At 54.5% G+C, this 16,726-nt stretch overlaps 1 protein-coding gene across 4 annotated transcripts in view; it reads right to left on the bottom strand.

The window, feature by feature from the left end:
• EPHB2 (EPH receptor B2) overlaps window positions 1–16,726 on the bottom strand; it is a 118,169-nt gene that overhangs the window by 79,113 nt on the left and 22,330 nt on the right. For all 4 annotated transcript variants that reach the window (XM_069874898.1, XM_069874900.1, XM_069874899.1 and 1 more), the window contains exon 2: window positions 3,025–3,089. In XM_069874898.1, coding sequence (XP_069730999.1) covers window positions 3,025–3,089 — 65 coding nt within the window. The remainder of the gene's footprint in view (window positions 1–3,024; window positions 3,090–16,726) is intronic.

Below are 16,726 nucleotides of genomic sequence, written 5' to 3'. Positions count from 1 at the left end.
CACTGGGGTCCAGGCAGTGTGTGACACAGTCCCAGCCAGATGGAACAGCTTCTCATCAACTTGTTTATAAACCTGCTCGAGTGGAAGCCAAGCTGTTTCTCATGGATGCGAAATCCCTGCAAGCGGGTTTGTGATATCCAGAGCAGTGCAGCAGCAACACAACCTGGAGCCACCACCAGCACCAGGATTGGAGTCCACGGGGAAAACCCTGCAGGATCAGAGCTCTCCCAACCCCTCAGTCTACAAACGGCCTCACAAGGGTAGCCAAGACTGCAGAAGAAGCTTGCAAGATGGGACACAGATTGCTCCTTACACATCAAGGCTAACAGCTCAACAGAAGGCTGTCACAGAAGATCCACAAACAGCTCCAACTACTTCTGATTGGCAGTGGCTGCAAATCTGCTGCCATCGCGGGAGGAGGAGAGCACCCTTGTAAAGTGCAGGCAGGAGCATTTGCTTCATTTTCCAGAAGTAAAACCAATGTGGTAGCAGGAAATTGCAGGATCTCCCCATTTCTTAGGGCACCACTGGAAAGGGGGTAAAGAAATCAAGGACAAAGCACAGGGGGGCAGTTCCTTCTCCTGCCCTGCCTCTCCCTAGCCTGGACCACTCCTGACGGCCACCAGCCCCTGCCCTGGTCTCATCCACACCCACACGGCCCCAGGGAGGGCTCAGGGCACAAGAAGAGCTTAGCATCAGGGAGGAGCAGGGGGAGGGAAAGCTTCTCCAGGTTGGGGCTGAACGGTAGAGGGTGGTGGCTGGGTAAAAGGAGACCTAGCAGTGCACGGGAGCGCTGTAGCCTGGGGAAAGCAACTGGTTGTGTTTTCATCTTGCTAAGAAGGAAAAGCACCCAACAGTTTTTGTCCTCCAGGAGATGCTAGCTGCACCTTGCTGAAGCCAAGCCACCCCTGCATAGGATGCCCTGCCCTGTCCTACCAGTGGGAGAAGCTGTGAAGGTACCGCAGCATCAGCACCCATGACAGGTGCATGATACACATCACATCCACCCCAGGGACCTGCACCTCATCCACCCCAGGGACCTGCACCTCATCCACCTCAGGGACCTGCACCACATCCACCTCAGGGACCTGTACCAAATCCACCCCAGGGACCTGCACCTCATCCACCTCAGGGACCTGCACCTCATCTAACTCAGGGACCTGCACCACATCCATCCCAGGGACCTGCACCTCATCCACCCTAGGGACCTGCACCTCATCCATCCCACGGACCTGCACCTCATCCATCCCACGGACCTGCACCACATCCACCTCAGGGACTTGCACCACATCCACCTCAGGGACCTGCACCTCATCCACCCCAGGGACCTGCACCTCATCCATCCCACGGACCTGCACCACATCCACCTCAGGGACTTGCACCACATCCACCTCAGGGACCTGCACCTCATCCACCCCAGGGACCTGCACCACATCCACCTCAGGGACCTGCACCTCATCCACCCCAGGGACCTGCACCTCATCCACCCCAGGGACCTGCACCTCATCCATCCCACGGACCTGCACCACATCCACCTCAGGGACCTGCACCTCATCCACCCCAGGGACCTGCACCACATCCACCTCAGGGACCTGCTGGGGCCAGGAGATGAGCCCACCAGTAACGGCTGGGGCTGCACTAGGCTTTCCAGACAAGCATCTGCATCCTACTGGGACCAGGGGACCTGGGAGCAGCGTGGGACTAGGCTCAGGACGCCCAGCTCCCTCCCCCATCCCTGCAGCAGCGAGCGGGGGGCTCCCAAGCTCCCTTTTCTCAGCTGGCAGAGAAAGTCACCCCTGTGCACCAGCCCCTGTGCTTCCTCGATGCTTAATTAGAAGCCTCTCCCTTTCTCCTCGCTCTCTAATTAACATGCCGGGAGCTCAAAAGAAGAAGGCAGCACAATAATATGGGGAGACGGCTTCCAGCCGGCCCTGGCCTCATTACTGCAGGGCTGGGGAGCGGGGAGCAAGGCGTGCTTTACATATGGAAACACCGCAAACAAGAAAGGCTGGGCGAGGAGAGAAAAAGACTTGACCTCTGCTCCCACCCATTGTGCACCCGTCATCCCCCTTCGGTGTCCAGATCGGGGCTGGTGGCGCAGCCAGGCTCGCGGGCAGGCGAGGGCTTTCTCATGGTGATGGGGGCTCCGTGGCAGCAGCGCCCGCGCCCCGGAGCAGCAGGGCAGCTTGGAAGCCGGGTTTAATCTTCCCAACGCAGGATTTTATTGGCTGTTTCTTTTCTTCTGTCAAGTCAGCTCAGAGAGGGGGATTGCTGTCAGCCCTGCGGAGGGCCACAGAAACATCTTCATCACCCACAGAGGTGTGGATGGAGGGCAGGATGGAGCCGAGCTTTGCACAGGGGGGCATGAAGCATCTCCAGGCTTTGGCCAGGCTGGATTGGGCCACCTGAGCCTGAGGGAGGAGGTCAGAGGTGTCAGGCACTGGGACTTCACGCCATGGCAGCCAGAGCAGGGCAGGATGCTCTGAAGCCCCTTGAAGCCCCATGCAAACTTTGCAGGACACGGAGGTGGCTGGGGCCACTGTTTTTGTGTCATGAGTGGAAGGATGCAGAAAGGCACTGCCTTGTCTAAGCTCTTCTTTAAAGGAGCTTGACCTAGGTGGTCTTGGGACCAGTAAAGTGGAGAAGAGTCACTGCTGAGCCAGCAATTGTCCCTCCAGGAGATGCCAGGGATGCTGGACTGTCATTTCAAGACTCAATCAAAAGGCTGCTGTGGGTGCAACCTCGCAGGCCATTGCCCTCACCCTTTCCTGCTGCAAGTGATGGGCAATGACATACAAGTGAACTTCTGGGGACAAACAACAGTGGCTTAGCATTCCATTTCTCCCTCTCCATAATTTCTAACTGGCTGCAAGCCAGCTTTGCAGAGAGCATGATTCCACCAATACCACACTGGCCTGATGCTGCAGGGTAAGAATTGTTGTTGAGCCAGCCCACCTAGGCTGATGTTCAGTAGGAGACCCCAGACCAGGCTCTGGATCCCTGTAAAGCACTAGGATAACTCACCCCCGAGGGAGGATGCACCGTCCAGCCCAGCTCTGCCGTTGCCGTTGTGGAGTCCATCAGCGTCTCTGCAGAAGGAAGGTGAAACAAGGAGTCAGTCCACGGATTCAGCCTGTCCGGGTCCCTCTGCAGAGCCTTCCTGCCCTTCAGCAGAAAAACACTCCCTCCCAGTTTGGTATCACCCACAAACTGACTGAGGGAGCACTCCATCCCCTTATCAATGGATAAAGAGATTAAACAAACCTGGCTTCAACATGGAGCTCCGGGGACACCAGTTGTGATCGGCCCCCGAGGGGATTTAGCTCCGTTCACCACAACTCTCTGAGCTTGGCCATCCAGCCAGTTTTTTACGCAGTGAAGAGCATCCCTGTCCAAGCCATGAACGGCAACCTTGTGTGTCCAGAGAAGAGTGACAAAGCTGGAGAACAGGCCTTATAAGGAGCAGCTGAGAGAGCTGGGGGTGTTTATCCTGGAGAAGAGGAGGCTGAGGGGAGACCTCATTGCTCTCTCCAACTCCCTGAAAGGAGGTTGTGGAGAGGAGGGAGCTGGGCTCTTCTCCCAAGGGACAGGGGACAGGACGAGAGGGAATGGCCTCAAGCTCCACCAGGGGAGGGTCAGGCTGGACATTAGGAAAAAAATTTTCACGGAAAGGGTCCTTAGTCCCTGGCAGAGGCTGCCCAGGGAGGGGGTTGAGTCCCCTTCCCTGGAGGGGTTTAAGGGACGGGTGGACGAGGTGCTGAGGGACATGGTTTAGTGTTTGATAGGAATGGTTGGACTCGACGATCCGGTGGGTCTTTTCCAACCTGGTGATTCTATGATTCTATGAATGGTGCCAGTTCCCATGGCCACAACAGGGATGGAGAGCTCCTGGCTGTAACCAAGCCCTGTGACTGTTCTTCATCACCAAAACACTCTGCATCCTGCCACTGTCCTCCCAAAACCATCACCACTTCCACAACACTGAACAAAAACTAAAAGACAAAATGTTCAACCTTGAGCAGAGCCTCTTTCAAGAGGGGAGGCTGCAGCGACGGCTGTTGTTGAGCTGCCCAAGAGTGCACGTGAACTCCCCTTTTCCCATCAGCAACCCCGAAAGCGCCTCGGCACAGATACGCTCCTTGCACCTACTGCTGCCAGTAAATCATCTTCAGACTGGGGGCTGGTCGTTATTCCTGGTTAGAGTCAGTGGTTTCCAGCCCACAGGAAACCAGGATTTCAAAATCTGGGTTTATTCCAAGAGTAAAAAGCAAAAAAATAGTTCTTTTCAGATTTTCCCATTTGGAAGAGTTCTGGAAAACAGCGCGTCCAGAAACGTTGTCATTCAGATTTATGAAACTCCTTAATATTTGTTTACATAGTTCGTTAATGATGTTTATTTTATTGTAGTATCTGGCTTTTTCATTAAAACACCAGTGGTACTTTGAGCTGAAAGGAAAACACCATTTTTCACCCAGCAAGAGCAAGAAGCTGTGTTACTGTGAAAAAAACCTTAAATTTCTTACTCAACTATCAATGACAGTAGCACATGGCAAGGGTGTTGCTGGCAGTGACTGTAGCCCAAAACAATCACAGAATCATGAAATGGTTTGGGTTGCAAGGGAGCTCAAAACCCATCAAATTCCACCCCCTGCCATGGGCAGGGACACCTCCCATGGATCAGGGGCTCCAAGTCCCATCCAACCTGACCTTGAACATCTCCAGGGATGGGGCAGTCACAACTTTCCTGGGCATCCTGGGCATTCTTCACCTTCATTGTGAAGAATTTCCTCCTTATGTCTAGTTGAAATCTTCCCCTCTCCAATTTAAAGCCATCCCCTCTCATCCTAGCACTCCATGTCTTTGTAAAAAATCGCTCCCCATCTTTCCTCTAGACCCCTTCAGGTACTGGAAGGTTGCTATAAGGTCTCCCTGGAGCCTTTTCTTCTCCTGGCTGAACAACCCCAACTCTCTCAGCCTGTCCTTGCACAAGGAGATGCTCCAGCCCTTGGATCATCCTTGTAGCCTCCTCTGGACCTGTTCCGACAGTTCCATCTCCTTCTTATGTTGAAGACATCATCTCCAAGATAACTAAATGAGCTGAGCTTCCTTATTCTTCCATCCTGCAAGAGGATTCCCTTCTTTGAGGTTTGAGGAGAGGAGAGGAGAGGAGAGGAGAGGAGAGGAGAGGAGAGGAGAGGAGAGGAGAGGAGAGGAGAGGAGAGGAGAGGAGAGGAGAGGAGAGGAGAGGAGAGGAGAGGAGAGGAGAGGAGAGGAGAGGAGAGGAGAGGAGAGGAGAGGAGAGGAGAGGAGAGGAGAGGAGAGGAGAGGAGAGGAGAGGAGAGGAGAGGAGAGGAGAGGAGAGGAGAGGAGAGGAGAGGAGAGGAGAGGAGAGGAGAGGAGAGGAGAGGAGAGGAGAGGAGAGGAGAGGAGAGGAGAGATCTACCAAATACGAGGGTGAGAGGCTGGTGCCTCAGCATCCCCACAGAGCCCCCCGGCATCCAGGACAGACCAATGATGCTGCCAAGACGGAGCAAAGCCACGTGGCAGCAGCAGAGGTGAGTGTCTGGCCCCCAGCCCATCTCTGGTGGCCGGCAATAGCTGCAGCTCAGTGAAATGCTCTCTCCAGAGTGGCATTTTCTCCACATTGCTGTTTGCCTTCTGCCCTCCCGTGTGTTTATCTGCAGATTCACATGCTACCCACGGCATTATAAATAAATCTGCAGCTGCTTGAAACCAGCAGACGCAACTCTGGCCGGCTTCCCACCAGAAACCGCGCTGCTCCCCATGGGACGGATAGCAGATAAGTGCCTGTCCTTTTCACTTTGAAGATGCTTTCAATAACCAACTTTCTGCCAGGGCTGGAGCCCGTCACTGGCTCTGCTTCTCGCTACGAGGGCACGCAGGGCTCCAGCTCAGGCACTTGGCATCTAAAGATGCGTCACTGCCACCACGCCACCACCTCCAGATGCTCAGCAGCTACACTGAGATGTGGTGAAGCTGCGGTGCCAAGGACCTGCATGGTCTGCTCGCCACTCAGCCACAGATGACATGAGTGCACCCTCAGCAAGTTTGCTGATGACACCAAGCTGAGTGGTGCAGTTGCCACACCAGAAGGATGGGATGTCATCCAGAAGGACCTGGACAAGCTGGAGAAGTGGGGCTGTGTGAACCTCATAAGGCTCAACAAGGCCAAAGGCAAGGTCCTACACCTGGGTCAGGGTCATGGTTTCAATACTGGGTGGGGGACGATGTGATTGAGATCAGCCCTGAGGAGAAGGACTTGGGGTGTTGATTGATGAGAAGCTCAACGTGAGCTGGTAACCTGTGCTCGCAGCCCAGAAACCAACCACGTGCTGGGCTGCATCCAGAGCAGTGGGACCAGCAGGGCGAGGGAGAGGATTCTGCTCTGCTCTGCTCTGGTGAGACCCCATGCGGAGCCCTATGTCCATTTCTGGAGTTCTCAACATAAGAAGGAGATGGAACTGTTGGAGCGAGTCCAGAGGAGGCCATAGAGATGATCCAAGGGCTGGAGCACCTCCTGTGTGAGGACAGGCTGAGAGAGTTGGGGTTGTTGAGCCTGGAGAAGAAAAGGCTCTGAGGAGATCTTATAGTGACCTTCCAGTACCTGAAGGGGTCCACAGGAAAGATGGGGAGGGACTTTTCACAAAGGCTTGGAGTGCTAGGATGAGAGGGGATGGCTTTAAATTGGAGGGGGGAAGATTTCAACTAGACATAAGGAGGAAATTCTTCACAATGAGGGTGGGGAGGCCCTGGAACAGGTTGCCCAGAGAAGTTGTGGCTGCCCGATCCCTGGAAGTGTTCAGGGTCAGCTTGGATGGGGCTTTGAGCAGCCTGATCCATGGGAGGTGTCCCTGCCCATGGCAGGGGGGTTGGAATGAGATGATCTTTAAGGTCCCTTCCAACTCAAACCATTCTATGATGCTGCTGGGTGCTGGTGGTGATAAGAGGACACCAGCATGGGATGGCTGGGGCTAGGGGTTGAGAGTGACAGGACCAAGGGACAGTGGGGCTGGAGAGGGAGGGGATTAACCGAAGAGCTGTGCATGCTGCAGACACACTTCCCTGTGTCCAGAAAAACAAATTCTATGGAGTTCTGCCAATTTAGAGCATCTGGCCCCGAGTTTCTCAGAAGTCCTGGCAAATCCTTCACGTTCACAGGCTCCAAACCCATCCAGATAAAGAAACAGCTGGACAAATAAATAGCCCCACGGATAGCTGGAGCCTCCACCCTCATTTTTCCACCCACAACCTTTTCCCTTCCCATTTTATTTCTCACACCAGCTCCTCCCTCCAGGTAGGAAACTTGCCAGCATTTAATCCCAGCACAATATTATTAACGCAGGGAGCGAGTTTCTGGGTTGCCCCAGGATCACATCAGCCAGCCTGGATGGGTAAAGCAGGTGAGAAGGCATCCAAAACCTCTCCAACGGGCAAAGTCATCCCAACGCAGACATGAGGGAGAGACTGAGCCTTGTCACCATCTCCTAGACGTGGCCTGGAAGCCCACCTGATGCTCCTCACCAGATCAGTCCGGGCTGGAGAGCTGCCGCAGAGCAGGCTCAGTGATGGTGCCCAGACGGGTGGAGCAAGACCTGGAGACACCACCGCTTGGGACAAACTCCTCCGCACACGCACATGTGCTCCTGACCATGTTTCCAGCCTGGATCAGGCACAGCTCCTGCATCCCTGTGCCGGGGGTGGGGTGGCTAATGAGAAACCCGTCTGTCTCCCACCTCAAGGAGCCCTTGCAGCAGATCTATTTACCCTTCCACAAGTTGAAAGGCCCCCTCTCTGCCTCCTGCGCTTTACTGGAGTCTTATTATAATATTTTTGCCAGCAAGAGACGAGAGGGGCTGAGCAAACCCAGTGGCCCTTCTCCGCAGCCCCGCGTTTTGCTTTGCCTGGCTGGTGGCCAGCGGAACAAACTGAAACCCAATCCCCCCCAGTCGACCCGCTGGCGCAGGAACAGCACACAGCATTGTGAGCTGGTGGCTACAGGATATTTTGGATACTTCACTCAGGGATCCACTTAAACTCCAAGAGGGAGAGTGATTGATAGGGAGCGAGAAGAAGCAGTTGACTGAGCTGGGATGGGGATGCCAGAATCCTGCCCTGCACCCACAGCCCTCAAGGTCACCCCAAGGGCAGCCACATTGGGTCCTGACAGTGGTTCCAGTGCTGCAAGAAACCTATCAGACAAGTACCTGATTATCCAATCCATTTCCCTGGAAAATCAGGACTAGCCAAACTCGGTGGGCTAGGATAAAGGGTAACGTCCAGTATTTGCATCATCCAGAGTGACTCAGACCTGCTAGCTGGCCCCCGGGCTGGTCATAGTCCTTGTGGCTAGCAAGGCATGGAAGGTAGAGACCTGACTCTAGAGATACTGGACAGTGCTGGCAAGGAACCAACGTCACCACGTTTGGAGGCCTTCCTGGCCCCTCAGTTCACCAGGAGCCACCCAAACCCTCCTGGAAGCCCTGCGACGCCAGCTGGAGCCAGCGAGGGAGCAGGGGACGGTGCTGGAAGCTGGTAGAGCTAAGCAGTGCCCACTGGGACACCTTCATCCATCCATCGGGTGATGCTCTGCTGCTTGTGACACTCAAGAGATAGCACTTGCCTTTCTTTCCACCTCATCTGACCACATTCATCACCAGAGCCATCCTTGGGGACAAAGCCAGGGCTGCTGTGCAGGAGTGGGACCACTGAGACCCTTCCTAGGCTGGGAAATAAGGGAAGCTGGGCTCAGAGCAGGGCTGTGCCTGGCTGTTGGGCGCACAGCACACCCATGGGTGAGCCAGGGCTGAGCGGGACCCAGCTCCTCGCACTCCCTTCCCAGCCCCTCTTCTCCTTCCTTGCAAACATCAGCTGCCACAGGCATTGCCCTGCACAGTGCTGGAAAGCTCAAACTCAAGGCTCAAACCCCAAGTCAGCACCTCCAGGAGTTCTGCAAGTCAGCCAAGCCCGTGCTCTCCTTTCTAAGCACCCAACTGACCACTCGCCTGTCCAGACACCACCACACGAGTGCTAAGCATCACCCCTCCCATCTCACTGGCTGGGAGAGATACAGCCCAGCGCGGGCTCTCAGCAGAGAGAAGACAGGTCTGGGAACTCAGATTTTGTCATCTTTCAGCCTCTGATGAAGAAACAGGTTAGGCTGGATGCGAAGGAGAACAACACTTCATCCAGCTGCCACATCAGCCCCAGTTGCTATTGCAGATGCCTCCTCTCCGGCCCCAGTTTCCCAACACGCTCTGCCCCAGAGATCAGCAGAAGCACGATAACCCCAGCAGACACCTCAGGAAGCTGCTCCAGCAGCACCAGGACCTGTGGTCCTTGCTGGCAGCATCTGTCCCACAAGGAGCTGGGACTTGTAGGTGGTCTGAGTTCAGTCAAGGGCAGGCGCGCTGGGGAGACACAATGCAGATGCTCAGTGCCAGCGAGCAGGGGCCCTCCTGCTGTTGCTGGGAATGCGGTAGCCACACAGAAGACACAGATGCAGCTGTTTAAGAGACACTGCGACTGCCAGCGCTAGTGACTCGGTCCCTGAAGTGGCCCTGACCCCATCCGCTTCGACACACCTTGCGGGAGGGCGTTGTCCTCACCTGCACCCAGCCTTATCCACCCCATCAGGACAGCCAGGCAAAGATTAAATTCCCCACTGAGCCATCCCCCAGGAGGAAGAAGCAGGGTCGTGTCCCTCCCAACAGCCTCAGGTCCCTCTTCCTCTCCAAGGGTGGCTGGGGCACCCCAGGAGGTTGGAGAACCCATGTCCCCAGGCTCCTTCTGCAGATGCATCAGCCCCAGAGGAGCCAGCAGCGTCCAGCATGTGCTGTCCTGGTCCCCATTAGTGCAGCAAAGCACCGTACTGTGAGAGCAGAGCCCAGATGGACACACGGCTGTCACCCCTGGAGCCCAAGTACAGAGCCAGTACCATGGGTGTGCAGTGGTGGATTCCACATACAGCTCCTGGCTGCAGCATCAGGGGGAAGAGTCACTTTATACCACAATAAACTGATCCTACCACCACGCCCTGGGGCTGACTGGTAGAAAACAGAATGCCCAGGGTGCAGGGCCTGCACTGCCTCGTCCCCTTCAACCCCCCAGACCCACTCTATCATATCCCAGACCCAGCATCCTCTATCCCCAGACCCACTCTACCATATCCCAGATCCAGCATCCTCTATCCCCAGACCCACTCTTCTGTATTCCCAGGCAGAGGAAGCGAGGTGACCTCAGGAGATCTGGGATGCAGCAGGAAGCCCAGAGGCTGCAGAGCATCACCAGGTAAGGATGTGCTTGGTTCTCGCACAACACCCATCCCTTTATCCCATTGCTCGATGTGATGAGTGCTGAGGGGACCAGGAGGAGGGAACATGAGCCCTGGGCATTGAGGTTTTGTCCAGCTCTGCTCCCTTTCCCCCTGAGGCCAATGCCACCAGCCATCCCCACCTCAAGCAGGGATGGTGTGTGCAGCGAGACCAGTCCCGCCTCCCACTGGCACTAAATGAGGTTTTGTCACCCTGCACGGTGGTGTGGGCTGCGAGCAACTTGTTCCCAGCAGGCTCTGGAGCCCTGCTCAGCATCCCAATCGAGCTATCCTTAATGGGCTTCCATTTTAATTTGCTTTTATTGGAAAACACAGATGGTGACCCTCCCTTCCCCCTCTGCCCGAGCACATACAGGGTAATAACATTTACAGGGGGAAAGATATTATCTCAAATCACAGCCAAAACTCCAGCAAAAGCCCCACAACCACGCAGAGCCGTGCAGCTGCTCCGCACAGCCCCGCGTCTGGCTTGTAAAGGCAGGGCCACACAGAGACACCAGCACGGCGAGGACAAGAGGAGGCAGGACCAGCGTCAAGGGAAGGAGAATTAAAGGCCAGAAGCAGCCAAGCGAGTCAGGCACACTGACCTGGTTAACTTGTGCCAGGAGTGGGTCTCCGCAAAGCAATGTGAAGCCCAAAAGTGGAGGATGCCCAAGGCTGATGCCCAGGGCTGTGCTGGTGTCACTGCCTGGAGTCAGACCCTGCCTGCAGCCCTAAAAGCTGCTCCGAGCATCCCTGCCCCCAGCCAGCATCCCGCAAGAAGGTTGTGGCAGAGCTCAGGGAGGTGACAGTGGTGAAAGGACAGGTGGGGACAGGCTGGTCAGGTCATCACAGCACCAGTGAGCCCAGGCGGGGAGTCCTCCAGCAAAGAGCAACAAGAATCATAGAATCATAGAATCACCAGGTTGGAAAAGACCCACCGGATCATCGAGTCCAACCATTCCCATCAATCACTAAACCACATCCCTCAGCACCTCGTCCACCCGTCCCTTAAACCCCTCCAGGGAAGGGGACTCAACCCCCTCCCTGGACATTTGGGGACACAGTTTAGCAGGCACAGTGGGGTTGGGTTGATAGCTGGATTTGGATGAGCTGAGAGCACTTTTAGAAAAGACCTTACTGATGCTGTGAAAGAGCCTCCCCAAAGCAGGTAGGAGATGGGCTGTGGGACCATGACGAGAGAGAGAAGCCCCTCCAAGGCTGAAATCTCAGGTATGACTTAGGTTTACACCTCAGCAGAGCTGTCCTCATCTACAAGGGCTGAATCGAGGATCTAGGGGACTGGTAATCAGTGTGGGACTGGGAATATCCACACCAGCACAGGTCTGCAAGCCTGGAGAATGCAGCAGGAGCTTCTGAACCAGCTGTGCTGGAGGAGAGCCCACACCAGGGTTCAGGCTGCTGTTGGGATGGGCTCCTGAAGAGCTCAGCGCTTCTGAGGACTCATTTCCATCACAAAACTCATCTGATCATAGAATAAACCTCAGGATTCAGCTGAACAGGAGCGCAGCAATGAACCGAGGAGGAGCAGTCGCAGGTACGGGTAACCAGCATCTGGTTATGCATAAGTGGGCAAGAGATTTTTGTACCCACCAAAAAGAAACAACACCCAGAGGTGGAAAAGGAGCAATTTCCACAAGCTGAAAGGGATTATTAGCAAAAATTGATTAGGGGGAAAATGTAAACAAAACCAAAGAAGAGTAATTACAGCCAAATGGCTCTGCCAAAACTTCATAAACCTACGATTAGAAAAGAAGGCATCGTTAGCTAAAAATTATCTTGGCTTTGAATAAAAGAAAAAACATGAGTAAAAATAAACACATTGTATAAATTAAAAGCGGGGGAAGCTGGCAGCAGTGAATTACTCGTTGTGAGATGCAGACGGTTGTGATGCAAAACATCGATGATGTATCGACGCAAACCTGACTGCAGCAGAAAGGGGAAGAAGAGAGGAATTCTGAAACACACCAAAAGCAAACACAGACAGGGCTGGGGAAAGGCGACTCATGGAGACGCTCAGGGGTGAAGTCAAAGGCAGAAAAGGCAAAAACCAAGAGAAAAGCAAGGTGGGAGAAGGCGATATGGTGCCTCTAGGCGGGGACCGAAGGGACCAGGGGATTCCAGACACACCCGAGACCCCTAACCACCCCACCCCACTGCCCTGGGCTGCGGTAGCAGCTTTAAAGTTTTCTCCTGACAGCAGCATCCTCAAGATAATCTTCTCTCCTGCGAGTAGTCAGCAGAGCCCCTGTAGACCTGCAAGGTGAGGACAGCCCCAGGACCAAGAGCTCTCCTCTTCCCTGGCAACACTTCTTGCCATGCACCAGGCATGGATGGTGCAGCCTGAGGACGGGGAATGATTTCATAGCATCCCACGGGGCTGGTGGAAAGGAGTTCAGAGTCTCGGTGCAACGCCCACCAGAACACTGGGGCAGCCAGGGCTTTGTCCAGCTGAGCCTGGGAGAGCTCCAGGGATGGAGATGTGCTGGCTGCAAAGCCATGCAGAGATTTCCAGCTCCTCCCTGGACCTCCTTCCACGCATGCTCTCTGGACCAGGAGGATGCTCCAGGGAGGATGCCTGGCTCTACAGATGCCATTGCAGGATCCATCCTGGCCCCTAGGGCATGAACTGATCACTAAACTCCAGGGGAAGAAACAACCCACTGGCTCTGCAAAGCCCACAGCAGTGATCCAGACAACATCTCAACAGGAGTCAAACCAGAGAGAGATCTCAGGGGTGTCACTTAGGATATAGGACAACACGGCAAACAACAGGGAGGGCAGATCTGGGGAGACCTTAGAGCAGCTTCCAGTACAGAAAGGGGCTCCAGGAAAGCTGGGGAGGGGCTTTTCATTAGGGAGTGCACGGATAGGATGAGAGGAACAGTTTTCAGCTGAAAAAGGGTAGACCCGCTGCATCCCTGCTCCCTCCCCATATGCAAATCCACCCTGCCAAGAAGAAAGACATCCTGCATTAGCCTCAAGCACAAAAGGATGCACAGAAAAACTTCTCCAGCTTTGCAGAGCTTTAGGGCTTGCAGTCTCAGCCTCATGAAAGTACCACATCACCAAAATTTAACGTACAGGGTGGCTGAGGGGCTACCTGAGAGCCTGCTCAGCCTTGACAAGGGAAATCAGGTGAGGAGTATTGTGCAAGGAATGCCCCATCCCCCAACATCCCTACTCAGCATGAAGCAGCCTTTATAAATCAATGTCTGCAGGAGGGAAACACGTGAGGAGCAGCAAGTTCATCCTCCCCTCGCTGCTGCAGTCCTGATGATCCTTGAATCCCAACAGTGTGACGGGAAGGGATCTCAGGAGGTCACGTCATCCCCCAGCCTGTATTAAAACTGTGGATTGCCCTGACCCAGGCGTAGGACCTCACATTTAGCCTTGTTGAACCTCGGGAGGTTCTCACAGCCCCACATCTCCAGCCTGTCCAGGTCCCTTCTGAGGATGCACTCAATCTCACTGCCTTTATCATCAACTGAAACATTTATCAGCACTGGTACTCCTCAAAACCCACATTCCAGTGGGTCCTGGCCTTGCCAGGAGCACATCCACACCCATCACAGCCCAGCAGTCTAGGCAGTGGAAAACACCCCCTTGGAGTGAAAAGCACCTTCTTGAGGGAACCTGTCCCAACGCAGAGAATGCAGCGCTCCCGGTCTCTCGCTTTGTCCTGCCCAGACAACTTGGTGAGGACTTATAAATGAACACAAAACCTTGTCTGAGCCTTTGTTTACTCCTCTTGGAGAAATTAATTCACTCTTGATGCAGTTCTGACTCAAGGGACATGCACTGTACCACCAGACACAGAGGCTGAGCGGAGACCTCATTGCTCTCTCCAACTCCCTGAAAGGAGGTTGTGGAGAGGAGGGAGCTGGGCTCGTCTCCCAAGGGACAGGGGACAGGATGAGAGGGAATGGCCTCAAGCTCCAGCAGGGGAGGTTCAGGCTGAACATTAAGAAAAAATATTTCCTGGAAAGGGTCATTGGGCACTGGCAGAGGCTGCCCAGGGAGGGGGTTGAGTCCCCTTCCCTGGAGGGGTTTAAGGGACGGGTGGATGAGGTGCTGAGGGACATGGGTTAGTGATTGATGGGAATGGTTGGACTCGATGATCCGATGGGTCTTTTCCAACCTGGTGATTCTATGATTCTAAGCCCATCCAGTCCCACCACGGCAGGGACACCTCCCATGGATCAGGTTGCTCAAAGCCCCATCCAGCCTCGCCTTGAACACCACCACTCCTTGATCAAGAGCCCTCCAGCTTTCCTGCCAGCAGGTAGTTGCTTGCTCTGTGGTACCCATGGAAGAAGGGGTGAGCAGACTTGGATGCACTCCTGCATCAGGCAGTTGGACAACGAGGACATTGGCATCCTCTGCAGCCAAAAGCAGGCTCACACATTTCTAAAGCAGCTGCTCGGCCGCCCCTCAGCCCAGCACGTGCCCAAAGCCGACCGGAGACAGCAGGGTTTTAGCTGGAGGAAAGAGACCCGGGGGTCAAAACCAGTTTATGAGAAATCAGTCACCTTTGATCTACAGATTACAGGCAATAGCGAATCGACGACATCCCTGGGTGAGCTGCTGCACAGTTAATTAGACACGTTATTAAAAACATGCTCCTCGACCAGCCTGAATTAGTCCGGCTTCCAAGCCACAGAGTCCTGCCCTTCTAAATTAAACAGACCTTCACAATTAACAGCCCTTCCTCCAGGCCAGCACCAGTAGACGAGGCAGAAGACACTCCTCGATCTGCCGGAGAAAGCAAACAGTGGGCAGGTTTCCCACACCTCGAGTCAGAATCAAAGCTGTTCTATTTGGATTTTGATTCTCCTTTGGCATCCAGGCCCCAGCATCACAGGGAAAGGAGCAACTGAGATGTCTTGGCCCACCATGCAAGGACCAGATCAGCCCTTTCATTGCAGGGAAATGCATTTCAAAGGTAAATTCAAGGCCTGAGATTTCCTCTCAGCATCTCCTGCCCCATGGCTGTGGACCAGTGGCACCAGGGCTGTACTCAGACCCCGTTTTGTTCCTCACTCCTAACGGTGCTGAATTGCACACAAGTGGCTTGAAACCCCTGGAGCTGCTCTAAGAGGAAATCACCTGTCCCACAGTTTGAAAGCGCCACATGCTTTTCTCCACGTTAACGAACATCTCCCAGCTCTTGCCCATCATTACAGCCAGTCTGAGCAAGAGGTGATGTGCCCGGGGTAGCTTTGTGTTCCAGGAAAATGCAAAGCTGCTGTTCTGTTCCCCCCAAACCCTGCATCTTCACCCCACACCTCCACTAGCAAAGAAGAGAATGGACAACTGCCCTGAATGAGTTGCTGGGAGCTTGTTTTTTTCATAGACTCATATGATCATGGAATGGTTTGAGCTGGAAGAGACCTCAAAGCCCATCCAGTTTCACACCCCCTGCCATGAGCAGGGACACCTCCCACTGGATCAGGGGCTCAAAGCTCCATTCAGCCTGGCCTTGAACCGCTCCAGGGATGGGGCAGCCACCACTGCTCGGGGCAACCTGGGCCAGGGCCTCCTCACCCTCACAGCAAAACATTTCTCCCTAAGATCTCATATCAATCTCCCCTCTTTCAGCTCAAAACCATCCCCCCTCATCCTATCCCTGCATTCCCTGATCAAGAACCCCTCCCCAGCTTTCCTGGAGCCTCTCTCACCACTGGAAGCTGCTCTAAGGTCCTCCCTTGGTACCCTTTCTTGGTATGCATCCTCCATGGGGGTTCATACCCATTTCATCATGCAAGAGCCACCCTGAGTCTTGTGGGGACCATGCACGCTGGCTGTGGAACCCAGTCCTCCCAGTCCCAACCTCCTACCAGCTGGCGACCCTCCGCCTTGCTACCCAAGGTTTTTTTATGAGAAGCACGCGGTCACGAAACGTTGGAAGTGGAATCCATTACACAGCATTTAGTTCGTATCATTTGTATTTCACAGCCAGTAATCTCTCCGATTTCACAGAGAAACGGCTATTAAAATTCCTGCTGCGGCTGATGGAAAGGAACCAGTGCACCAGGTGGGAGTGGGGATGGAGGGAGCTAACACAGGACATGGACATGCTCTCACCTCTGGACATCCTTAGAGCAGTTTCCAGTAGTGAAAGGGGCTCCAGGAAGGCTGGGAAGGGGCTCTTGATCAGAGAGTGCAGGGGTAGGATGAGAGGGGATGGGTTTGAGCTGAAAGAGGGGAGATTGAGATGAGATCTCAGGGAGAAATGTTTCACTGTGAGGGTGAGGAGGTCCTGGCCCAGGTTGCCCAGAGCAGGGGTGGCTGCCCCATCCCTGGAGGTGTCCAAGGCCAGGTTGGATGGGGCTTGGAGCAACCTGATTAAGTGGGAGGTGTCCCTGTCCATGG

Source organism: Phaenicophaeus curvirostris, chromosome 22 (assembly GCF_032191515.1).
Source record: "Phaenicophaeus curvirostris isolate KB17595 chromosome 22, BPBGC_Pcur_1.0, whole genome shotgun sequence".
NCBI classification, from domain to species: Eukaryota; Metazoa; Chordata; class Aves; order Cuculiformes; family Cuculidae; genus Phaenicophaeus; species Phaenicophaeus curvirostris.
This window is presented reverse-complemented; position numbering and strand designations above follow the sequence as displayed.